The sequence below is a fragment of the Heptranchias perlo genome, chromosome 36 (assembly GCF_035084215.1).
Source record: "Heptranchias perlo isolate sHepPer1 chromosome 36, sHepPer1.hap1, whole genome shotgun sequence".
In the NCBI taxonomy this organism is placed as follows: domain Eukaryota; kingdom Metazoa; phylum Chordata; class Chondrichthyes; order Hexanchiformes; family Hexanchidae; genus Heptranchias; species Heptranchias perlo.
Window position 1 is genome coordinate 15,456,586 of NC_090360.1, and position 12,646 is coordinate 15,469,231.

A 12,646-nucleotide genomic window follows, 5' to 3' on the forward strand; every position below is an offset into this window, starting at 1 on the left:
GGGGAAGCTAGATAAATACATGAGGGAGAAAAGATTAGAAGATTATGCTGATAGGGGTGGGGGGAGGCTCATCTGGAGCATAAACACCGGCATGGACCAAATGGCCTGTTTCTGTGTTGTGCGTTGTATGTAATTCCATGTTTTAAAAAAAAAGGCTCATTTTGGTGTCCTACCAGTGGATTTTCTTTCAGTTTGAAAAAACCTGTAATCTTACCGCATCATCAATTGAAAATTTTCAGCAAGAGGAGAGTGAGGGTTCAGAGAAATTTATGCAGAGGGTCGTTGAAGCGCAAGGTGTAGTTGAGGCCGAGATTATTGCATCTTTTAAGGGAAGAGCGGACAAATATTTGAAGCAGAGGAAGATACAGGGCTAGGACGAGAGAGCGGGAATGGTTCCGGATTGCTCCAGCAAAGAGCTGGCACAGACATGATGGGCCGAATGGGCTCCTTCTATGCTGTAAACTTCGATGGAAGCTGGAAGATAAGTGAGCCCCTTGATGGGACTGAACAAAACAAAGGAACAGGGGGAGGCCAAGTGGTCGAAGTCAAAGGTCAAGAACTCAACGCACATCAGAAATCAATCTTGGGGCCTTCCTGCACTGTGTGGTTCAGCTCCACATTGGGCAGTGCATTAAAGGAATTGGGAAGACCCTTTTGCATTTCAATTAGAACCACAGCACAACATTTTCAGTCTTGTCACAGATGCAAGACGCCAAAGCTGGAAGCCTGTTGCATTCAAAACTGCCTCAGGCGTAAAAGATTGGAGGCGTCTTTTCTTATAGTTCTTGATCTCATTTCTGAAGGGAGCATGCCTTGAAGTATGAAGGGGTTTCTGACAGTGCCCTGCACTAATAACATGTATCTTTACACAGAGATGCAAAGTCGAAGCGACTGATGCTTGGGGTATGACTCCCATTCATGTGGCAGCTCAGACGGGATCAGTGACCATTTGCTGGCTACTGATGAAGGAAGCTAGCTGCTCCATACTGCAGTCACAAAATAAGGATGGGCTCACTCCGCTGGATCTTGCAAAGCAAGGAAAAATGCACAGGTTTGTCTTCAATTCGTAAAAGTTCCCAATCCGAGCTCACTGAGTGAGGGGTGAAGTGAAAATCAGGGGGCATTGTCCTGCCTCAAAAGTCTCTGGGCAAAATAAGGGCATCGACAGAGATCTGACATCTGCCAGTCTGCCCACCCTCCTGGCAGCAGAGACTAAAGCATTACGCCAAATTCAACCCAGAAACTGCTTTTCGTAATGTTAGCGTTACACATTTGTATGACTCCACTTTGTCTATTATTTTAACAGTCATTAACCATTTCAAATAAACGGCCTGTGTAAAAGTAGCAGACAGAGAGATGTTAGATGTTAAGCCTTCATTCACGAATTTCACCAACTGTTATTTCTAGGCTGTAATTCTGTAGGATTATTATAATTAATTTGTCCCTATCACTGATTCTAACCTTGAGGGGTTACAGAAACTGGTACTAAGGTTATTAAACACTTTATTCGATCGCCCAACAATAATAAGCAACAACTCTAAATAATATAACTGGGATCACGGTTCATGAACGCGGATTGACCAGACCATTGTTCTGGGGAGGGCCAGGAGTGTCCACCAAAGTGATTCTTCCTTGTTATCTTCATGTTGCCTCTCCTCCTGATAGCACAGCTTGTTACCTTTCTACATAGTTTTGAGGTTTTGTCTTCTGGTTTCCGACACCGCCAAAGTCTCGACCTTTCCTATTCTATGTCTGTTTTCTGTTGTTTTCCTCAGCGGTAGACGACAGTCTGTGGTTTGTTGCTGTTACAGTATACCTATTCTGTTTTCTGTCTTTCTTAGCAGGCTGTTGTTTGTGGTTAACTTACAACCTGGATTTTCCATAAGCCAAAGAGTCAAAACAATCCTGTACCCTACAATTCCCTAAATGAGAATGAGGCCTAGGCAAGTTTAGAACCAGCTCTTAATTATGTGACTTGCTCATAACTCTTGGGGGAAGAGCCAAGGTCTTCAGATGCCCCTCCCGTCAGGTGGGTGGGTGACGCTCAGCAGGACAAAACTTACCCAACGGTGAAGGGCTTCATTAAGCTTTAATTTCTCTAATTTGTAGGTAATCCGCATTCCTTTCAGCAGAAGCATCCTCTAGAGCTTAGCCCACGGGAAGGAGCTTCGAGTAGCAGTAATTGAATAGTTTGCAGTTATGGAAAAGAAATGACCAAACTCCCTTTCCTGGATTTATTATCAGAACAGCAGTAATGGAATTGAGAAATTCCCGGGAAAAGGAAGCTTTTCTAAAACTAAGCCTTAGCCCAGGGTTTGAATTGAAACATCCAACAGCAAAGTCCATCCTTTCATGACATTACTGCTCTCCTGGTAATTACTGTTAAGTGTTTCTCATTTCTTTGCTTAGAATATTCCATGGACACCTGGGTTTCTGGGATAGCTTTTCCTGTTAAATTATCTTATTAAAGGGCCTCACCTCCTATATAAGACATTGCACCAACCCAACCTAAATATGTTGTTTTATTCCTGAAATGGGAATGATATCCAGAGAACTAATCCCCAATTTTGTACGGTACCCATAATCCTCAGGGGAAAACCAAAGTCATGACAACCCCGTTATCCTAAATAAGTGACCTCAGAAAGCTCGTCATATAGAGAATTGAGAACGAATCAAGAAACGTTGCCTGTAATTAGAAATGATGTGGAGATGCCGGTGATGGACTGGGGTGGACAAATGTAAGGAATCTTACAACACCAGGTTATAGTCCAACTGTTTTATTTGAAAATCACAAGCTTTCGGAGGCTTTCTCCTTCGTCAGGTGAGTGTGGGATGTTGTTTGTGGTTAACTTGCAACCTGGATTTTCCATTAGCCAAAGAGTCAAAACAATCCTGTACCCTACAATTCCCTAAATGAGAATGAGGCCTAAGCAAGTTTAGAACCAGCTCTTAATTATGTGACTTGCTCATAATTCTTGGGGGAAGAGCCAAGGTCTTCAGATGCCCCTCCCGTTAGGTGGGTGGGTGACGCTCAGCAGGACAAAACTTCCCACACTCACCTGGCGAAGGAGAAAGCCTCCGAAAGCTTGTGATTTTCAAATAAAACAGTTGGACTATAACTGGTGTTGTAAAATTCCTTACATTTGTAATTAGAAAGGAAAGGTTTGGAACTGCTAAAGTTTGAAGGGGTGCCAATCAGCAAGGGACATTAACCCCACAAACAAACAAGCTAGCAATTAAAATGTCCCACCTCGACTTCATCTTCAATTTATATATTTTTAAAAATCCATCCCTCGAGATTGGCACAGACAGCAGCACAACTCATTGTAAATTGGATCAAACAAGGAAAATCCCTCAACCCGTTTTCATATTCATATCTCAATAACATGTGTTTCTTACAGACACCAGGAAGTAGCAAAACTTCTGAAAAAGTACAGTCATAAACCACAGAAGGGGAAGCCCAAGGAACCAATCGGTAATTACTTTGACTCTTACAAATGGATGCAGTGATTATTAAAACAAAACAATTTGAAATGCTCGCGTTAAGTCACCAGCTTTCTGATTTATACAGAGCAGTTGTTAAGGTTTCAGTTAATAATAAACCTTGTGTTTTTTTTGACCTTGGGTTGGGATTTTTTTTGACACGTGATGAGGTGATCTATAAATCCAAGTTCTTTTTTATTTTGCCCCAACAATGAGTCTCAGGTACAACCGGAGAAGAGCATCTCTTTATCGGTGAGACATCTTCCATCTGCGCCCCCGTTTCTCCGTGAGAATCCCGAATCCTTTTGGAGGAGCCAGTACGGCCCTGGTCTCGTGTGATATAAAAACACCTTAGGTAAACCACATTTGAACCATCGTCTTAACTCAGCCCCGGCCTCTCGCTGTTAGACTGACAACGCGCTGACTGACTATCTGTTTCAGTTCAACTCCAATAAAGATGCTGCCATACTAATATTTATCATTATCTTCCAGTTACACACTGCCATCAGCTCTATCATACCAGGAGGATCAGTGCCCTGCACTACTAGCCTGTTGCCCCAATAATCTAAATATTGAGGCTCTGTTTACGCTGGAGCTCAATTGGAAATTCCTCACTAAAGCTGTACCTCTTTACGTAGATTTAAAGACAAGACTTTTGAAAAATGGTTGACTTAAGATGCTTTTATATTGTGCAAGATCTGTTGCTGGTGCCACTAGGTCCTAACTCCCGCTCATGGGTAAACATGAACACAGATAATCGCACATATAAAAGCAGCTCTACTTTAGTGGGTGTATGTGGATTCTGTGTTCAGCAGTAAGTAATATAGTACACTAACGAAGAGCCACTGATCGCCAAGCTGAAGACAAACCAGTTGTCTGTCCCCGGTGATAAAGTTTATGAAGTGAGTATTGACATTACTGTGTCAGCCAATGAGTTGGAGGCAGGGCGGGACTTACGGCAGGACCCACAGCAAACAGAGTCTATTTAAACAGAGTCCCTGCAAACTACAGAAAACAGAACTCATGATTGAAACTACAGCAAAGTCTCCCGATAAAAGCAGGATTATTTCTCCAGCAAAATGAAGTGAGTGGAGGATAATTACATAATACAAATTATTAAGGTGCTATATAAATGCAAGTTGTTGTTATTTATTATAGTAAGACTATATCTTCATTTCCATAATAGTTGACAATATGATGTTAAGGCCTTGGAGGGGGTGCAGAATAGATTTACTGGAATGTTATATGGAGAGACTAGAGAAGCTGGGATTGTTCTCCTTAAAGCAGAGAAGGTTAAGGGGAGATTTAATAGAGGTGTTCAAAATTATGAAGGGTTTTGATAGAGTAGATGGGGAGAAATTGTTTCCTCCGGCAGGAGGGTCAGTAATCAGAGGACATAAATTTAAGATAATTAGCAAAAGAGCCAGAGGGGAGATAAGGAGAATTTTTTTTTACGCAGCGAGTTGTTACAATCCAGAATGCACTGCCTGAAAGGGTGGTGGAAGCAGATTCAATAGTAATTTTCAAAAGGGAATTGGATAAATACTTGAAAAGGAAAAGTTTGCAGGGTTACGGAGAAAGAGCAGGGGAGTAGGACTAATTGGATAGCTCTTTCTAAGACCCAACACAGGCTCGAAGGGCCAAATGGCCTCCTGCCATGCTGTAAGATTCTATGAAAAGATTAGTGCACTGAAGCTTCATCTAAATCTCCTTTCTACTTTTAGGACTTTACTACGGCTGTCTGCTTTTCCCAGGGGTCTTTAGCTCAATCGTGTTTCTTATCGCGAGCTACCTCGGGAGATATGGTGGCGTTTTCAGTGCAGTCGTATTTGCTGTTCTTGCCAGGATAGTTTTTTTCCAGTACCATCGCATCTCTCACCTCTCCAGGTAAGGTCACTTACATCTGTACCTGTTTCAGATCTTTAGACCTATACCTGGATGCACTGTATTCTATGGTACAAAGTCTGATGCTGTAACATGCGGGCTCCCCAAGAGATTGGTGAAGAGTTTTGGAATCATCACTCTACTCCTGCGAATCTGGTGTCATTTTTTTTGCACTGAAGAATTTGAATTAAGCAATAATTGTATTAAGCAATACACACAGTGCTAAAAAAGAACAGAATTATCAGATAATTGGAAAGAAGTGAATTCAAATCAAGATTATCTTATGGTTTTCGACTTATTCAGTGATGTAACTCAGTGGGCCAGATTATAGGGAATAGCAACTCCTTCATGTCCTGTAGGGAAGACAAATTTCACAGAAAAGTAGCCACAACCACAAAATAAGATCTTCAAACCATTGCTAAAAAATCTCGTGCAATAAAAGTTGAATTTGATTTGTCACCTCAGACCAGCGTGCAAGTTTAAAACTGTTCGAGCCACTTCTCAAACTGACTTTGAGGAAGTACAGTGTACAGCAGAGAAATGCTGTTTCTCTGACCACAGACAGCCATTGATAATATCAGTTGAACATAATATCTGTCCATATTCTCCCACCCTGAAGGTGGAGGTGTAGCAGTGAAGAAAGCTAAAGCAAATCAAAAGTGCATTCAAATTAAGTTGTGTGGAGAATACATAAGTGTAACCAAATCTGATAATAAGTCACAGTAAGTTCAGTGATCTTAGCTTATTTTTTATTTGTTCATGGGATGTGGGCGTCGCTGGCAAGGCCAGCATTTATTGCCCATCCCTAATTGCCCTTGAGAAGGTGGTGGTGAGCTGCCTTCTTGAACCGCTGCAGTCCGTGTGGTGAAGGTTCTCCCACAGTGCTGATGGTAGGGAGTTCCAGGATTTTGACCCAGTGACGATGAAGGAATTTCCAAGTCGGGATGGTGTGTGACTTGGAGGGGAACGTGCAGGTGGTGTTGTTCCCATGTGCCTGCTGCCCTTGTCCTTCTAGGTGGTAGAGGTCACCGGTTTGGGAGGTGCTGTCAAAGAAGCCTTGGCGAGATGGTGCAGTGCATCCTGAGGATGGTACACACTGCAGCTACGGTGCGCCGGTGGTGAAGGGAGTGAATGTTTAGGGTGGTAGATGGGGTGCCAATCAAGCGGGCTGCTTTGTCCTGGATGGTGTCAAGCTTCTTGAGTGTTGTTGGAGCTGCACTCATCCAGGCAAGTGGAGAGTATTCCATCACACTCCTGACTTGTGCCTTGTAGATGGTGGAACGGCTTTGGGGAGTCAGGAGGTGAATCACTCGCCGCAGAATACCCAGCCTCTGACCTGCTCTTGTAGCCACAGTATTTATGTGGCTGGTCCAGTTAAGTTTCTGGTCAATGGTGACCCCCCACCCAGGATGTTGATGGTGGGGGATTCGGCAATGGCAATGCCATTGAATGTCAAGGGGAGGTGGTATTGGGTGTGCTATAACAGGCCCCAGCTTCCCCAAACCTGGTAGGATTTTTAAAAAACTGGCCAAGACTCCCCACTCCTATATCTAGCCCAAATAACCATGCTTCAGGTGTGAGTCAATATAGTGATTGTCAACAGGCTATTGGACCATCAGGCTGGGATTGCCAACTCTGGTTGGACACATTCCTGGAGGTTTCATCACATGACCTCCACCTTCAACCACCCTGCCCCCACACTCCCGCCATTGGTCGCCCGACACGTCCGTCCTCATGGTGCACCGCCTTCCTACGCCAATTGGAAAGTGAATAGACTCTTCATTACCCGATTGGATCATTCTTGACCTGCCAAACAGCCTTTTTCCCCCTAATGTCCACATTTTTTTATAACTAATAAACAAAAGTGTTAAACACAATTTTGTTGATGCCCCTATGATTTTTCTCCTGAGTTGCTGGCAGCAGTGGTCCTGGAGATTAGCCTTTAATTCCTGGAGACTCCAGGGCAATCCTGGAGGGTTGGCAACCCTAATGGCGCCCAACATAGCCAAGCTAAAATTCTGTTCTTGCTTGATGTCTGCACCTGCTCTTTCCAGAAGTGGCCACCGGATGGCGGTCAGGAGCAGGAACTCCAGCTAATTCCCCCCCGTTCCTCTGTCTTTTCCCCTTCCCACCCCAGTGATGTTGAAGTTAATCGCAGCTCCTCTTCCTACAGTCACCTTGCCTGAGATCAGTAGATTCAGTACAGATTAAATTCAGGGTGTTTCTGGTCTGTGTGGCTGAGCTCCACATCACCCAGTGTGTTTAACAGCCTGAGAATGTGGGGCTAGGTCGCATTCTGCTTTTCACAGCACTTTTGAGAATCTGAAAAAGGAATTCCATGTCTTCAGTGCTGAACCATTGCTCAAAGATTTTTAACTAGTTAAAACGTTATAGTCTTTTTGGGCACGCTTAACGATTCCTAACATGTTCCTGTTGTTGCAGTTCCTCAGTCGTGCCAGCAGTGGCACTGCTGAGCTCAATGACGCACAAGCTACAAAACATTTAAGGTGGTTACATTTCTCTCCTCTTCCTTTTCTGTCAGTTTTGCTTCTCTTCCCTCCCCGCAGCCCCGTTAACCCCTCACTGGGGTGTGATTACACAGGTGGCGGTGCCTTCTGGTACTTGGCCCAGTGGCCATTTTTTTTCGTGTAAGCTTTGATGGTGAGTGTGAGCCGGCTGTTCAACCATGGGGGTTGCATCTGCATCACAGTCGAGCCTGATATCGGCACACGCGCACACTTACACACGCACGTTTCCAGGGCTCTCTGGACAGCAAACAGAAGCAGGAATCATGCACAATTTCCCGCTCCCTACTGAAGCATCCTATCTACCACCCTCGCTGCGATCAGTTAATTGAGCAGCGATCAAACTTGGGGTCAGCAACACATCGTCCTGACCAGCTGAGCCTTGGTGGTGGGGGGGTGGGGGGGGGGGGAAGACCTTGTAAAATGTCTTTTTAAAGGTGCTTTGCCTTCAGGAAAAAATGCCAGGCAAACCATTATTGATTTATCTCCAATCACACAGTGATATGTATCACATTAAAGGCATCATCGTTGTCACTTGTGCATCAGTGTGTTACTCGCAATGAAAATGACGCACAATTCTTGTGGGTCCTCTCTCTCCCAAAACAAGGGTAATTGCCAAGGTTTCTGCCTAAAGACAGTGGCCCATCAAAGTTAGTGTGCGAGGTAGTCAGGTTTCAGACCCTACATCCTGGCCTAAGGGTTAGTGTCTCGCTTTTAATTAAAAAAATATATACAGTGATATTGTTGTTTTGCCTCGAGTGGTTACAGAGGTGAGATCAGATGTACAGCCTAATATAACACTGTGTTCATTTTCCCCTGTCACAGGTTACCAAACCCAATCTATGTTGGCACCTTTGCTGCTGGGATTTCTCACTCTTTGTACTGCTTTTACTCCAAGATCCTACCAGATATCCTTTACACGCACTATTGTACTTAATAGACTTTTAAAGTGATGGGTCAGTGACCCTTCATGCTGCCAGTACGTGGCTGATTAGATCTGGCCCTGGTAGACAGAGTGGATCAGTTTCACTGGGTGAAAATAGAAACCAGTCATTTTGCCTGGGAACCAGTTTAGTTTCTGCAGTGGTATTCATCAGCACGAACCGAAGACAGAAACTTCACACCCTAAATTCCATCGAAAATATGCAGGGTTCAACTAGCCTAGATATTTGGCAAATTGCATATCCTGAGGAACAAAACATTGGTCTTTCCCTCCCCGTCTCCTGCTCCCTCTGCTACTCTGTCCCTCCCTCTCCTCCTCTCCATCTCCCTCTTTTTCCTCCTCTCTATCTTCCTTTGTCCATCTCCCTCTTTTTCCTCCTCTCCATCTTCCTTTGTCCATCTCCCTCTTTATCCCCCCTCTCCATCTCCTTTTCCATTTCCCCCTCTCCTCCAGTTTCCTCTCTCCCCTCTTCCTCGCTATACATTTTTTTTTATTATTCGTTCATGGGATGTGGGCATCGCTGGCAAGGCCAGCATTTGTTGCCCATCCCTAATTGCCCTATACCTAATGACAGCGGTCACTCCTCACTACCCCTTGCCCCCTACCCCCCAGGGTCTGTATCCATCTCAACAGCTGGTATCTGACTTGGCAAATAGCTAATAATTTGAAAATAAATTATATTTGTAGCAGAACCTTTGTGAAACATATGCAGAAACCGCAGAGTCCTGGGAGTTGGCGTCGGAATGTCTTTCATGCCTTGTTCGATCTCAGGTGAAAGGTTTTCCATTTCCTGTACACTTTTTGTCAGCTGTGGCTCTGCACTCTCGCCTCTGAGTCAGAAGATTGTGGGTTTAAGCCCCACTCCACAGACTTGAGCACATATTCTAGACTGGCACTTCAGTGCAGTACTGAGGGAGTGCTGCACTGTCGGAGGTGCCGTCTTTCGGATGAGACGGTAAACCGAGGCCCCGGTTGCCCTCTCACGTGAACGTAAAAGATCCCACTGCATTATTTCGAAGAAGAGCAGGGGAGTTCTCCCGGTGTCCTGGCCGATATTTATCCATCACTAAAACTGATTATCTGCTCAGTGTCACATTGCTGTTTGTGGGACCTTGCTGTGAACGAATTGGCTGTTGCGTTTCCTACATTACAACAGTGACTACACTTTGAGAGTATTTCATTAGTTTTAAAGTGCATTGGGACGTCCTCCAGTCGTGAAAGGCGTTATATAAATGCAAGTCTTTATTTTTTCTGAGGCAAATGATGTTCAGAATTCTCCCGTGGGAGTTCAAACATAAAATTCCCTCAGAAACCCACTAAATATATTTTAAGCTGTTTTAAGAATTTTCAAGTGGAAAAATGATTCAGAAAGTCATCCCATTGTTAAAGCTGTGTTCAGTACACTAACCAACTGGTTATAATACACAGATTATGGTGACTCTCAAGTAAAAGCTAAAATGAATGAGCTGGCTCATTAGTCTGATTCTAAACTAGGAGACCCGGCTCCGAATCTTAGAACTTGCACAGGGTGAGTCCAGATGGAGGATAAAATGACCATGGAAGGGACACTTTTCAATATGTTCGACACATCAGTCAACTGCACCTCCAAATGGATGGATTCGGGACAAGCACTGACACAGTCTATAGGCTAAAGCAGCTTACCTTCCCTGATGATATATGCATGAATTGGAAGAATAAACTTGAGGAAAGAAAATACGACTGAGAAATACAAAAAATTACACTTTTACAGTATGACACTTAATTATCCATTTGACCTCTGAAAGGACCTTTCTTGCTAATCTGTCTGTCTGGAAATCTAGGTGTGGCCAGAGATTTGTTGCTGCATCAAAATGCTTGTGATTGCTTTAGACACTGTGTTTTGTTTTAAGGAGCCCCAGTAACGTAGTCCTGAGACTGAGTGTAAATTATTAATTTAGGGAAGGTGGGTCAGGAGGCTGATGGGACACTGTAAAATCTTTAATTGCATAGTTACATTGCAGGGCTCGTTTAATATACAAGGAACTAAATCACCGTATGAACTTATGTTCTCAGAGGACAAATTGAACCAGACGGTTCGTAACCACAGCATCCTGTTTGACCCTGAGCTGAGCTTCTGACCCATTAGTTTCTATTCCTCACAAAGACCACAAACTTCCACCTCTTTTCCTACGTCAGCCCATCTTCTGCTGAAACCTTCATCTGTGCTTTTCTGATTTCGATTGCTCTAACGTTCCCTCTCATCCTCCAGCCCCCTTTAAACCTCAGCTCATCCTATCCCGTTCCAAATCCCGCTCGTCCTTGACCCGTGTCCTTGCTGACCAACATTGGACACTAGTCCTCCAGTGTCTCAAATTAAAAATTCTTATCTTTGTCTTTAAATCCCTTCATGGCCTCACCCCTCCTTCTGTAACCTTCTCTATATCTACAATTCCCCGCCCTCCCCACCCTTATACTTTCTGTTCCTCTGACTCTGGCCTCTTGCGCATTCCTTTACGTCATTATCGATGGCTGTGCCTTCAGCCACTTAGGGCCCACACTCTATAACTCCCTCCCCTTCACCTTGTGGGTTTATCCTTACACCCTTTTTTGAACAAGGGTGTAACATTTGCAATTCTCCAGAGCCCTGGCACCACCCCCATATCTAAGGATGTTTGGAAGATTATGGCCAGTACCTCTGCAATTTCCACACTTACTTCCCTCAGTAACCCAGGATGCATCCCGTCCCGACCGGGTGACTTATCCACTTTAAGTACAGTTAGCCTTTCTAGTACCTCTTTATCAATTTTTAGCCCATCCAATATCTCACTTACATCTTCCTTTACTGAGACTCTGGCAGCATCTTCTTCCTTGGTCAAGACAGATGCAAAGTACTCATTTAGTACCTCACCACATGGCTATCCGGTTTATAACAGCAAGGTCCCACAAAAAGTACTGAAATAAATTACCAGATCATCTGTTTTAGGTGTTGATTGAGGGATGAATGTTGGCCAGGGCACCTCTGTGAAGCACCTTAGGATGTCTTTGTACATTAAAGGTAATTTATAAATGCATGTTGTTGATGTTGAAGAGAGTTTCTGAACGGGGCCTGCAAAAGGTGAGAAGATATTTTCTTAACAGATGACACCTCTGTGGCCAGCAAACCTATTGTTGTGTTGCATGACTCTGCTGGCTACCCTTTTGCTCTCGATGTTCAAGGAGATGTTAACCAGAGACCCAGGGAGTCTACAGAAATCTGACTGTGGTGCCGAGTATTTAACAGTCACTCGCCTTATCGAAACAAATCAGGATCCTTCCAGGTTCTGCATCTACTGTGAGGTAATGACTGGGCCTATGGAGACAGTTTGCTATTTATATTGCTGGGAGTATAGATATACAACACACTGACATATTTGCAATTCAGTGCAAAATTAAACTATTCTGTATGTAGGGAGATTAGTGCTGCAGTTCCCCTCTCGCCAGCCGTGTTACAGTTGAATTCAGTGATAAACTATAAACTATTCTGCCCCTCAAAATCTGCGGGATTTTTAAGTTCATTCTCGGGACGTGGGTGTCGCTGGCAAGGCTGGCATATATTGCCCATCTCTAGTTGCCCTGAGTAGCGGTTTACTAAAACTAAGTGGAATGCTACGGCGATGTTTTCAGTAAATTTCATTACATTCTATTGTTATTTTCAGCAGCAAGTTTAAATTGTGCTCCGTCCCTTTTCCCTGCTGTGCTTTTACCACAAAGACCCAAACAAAACCAACCTGGTTTGCTCCAAGACCATTTATTATTAAATTGGCATTTTCCGGAGCTTCACACTAATCCTGCA

At 44.0% G+C, this 12,646-nt stretch overlaps 1 protein-coding gene across 1 annotated transcript in view; it reads left to right on the forward strand.

Moving 5' to 3' along the window:
- Positions 1-12,646, forward strand: part of si:ch211-223a10.1 (uncharacterized) — a 37,626-nt gene that overhangs the window by 16,760 nt on the left and 8,220 nt on the right. The window contains exons 5-9 of the mRNA XM_067972627.1: positions 873-1,051; positions 3,402-3,475; positions 5,208-5,370; positions 8,718-8,800; positions 11,960-12,150. Of these exons, the coding sequence (XP_067828728.1) occupies positions 873-1,051; positions 3,402-3,475; positions 5,208-5,370; positions 8,718-8,800; positions 11,960-12,150 (690 nt within the window). The remainder of the gene's footprint in view (positions 1-872; positions 1,052-3,401; positions 3,476-5,207; positions 5,371-8,717; positions 8,801-11,959; positions 12,151-12,646) is intronic.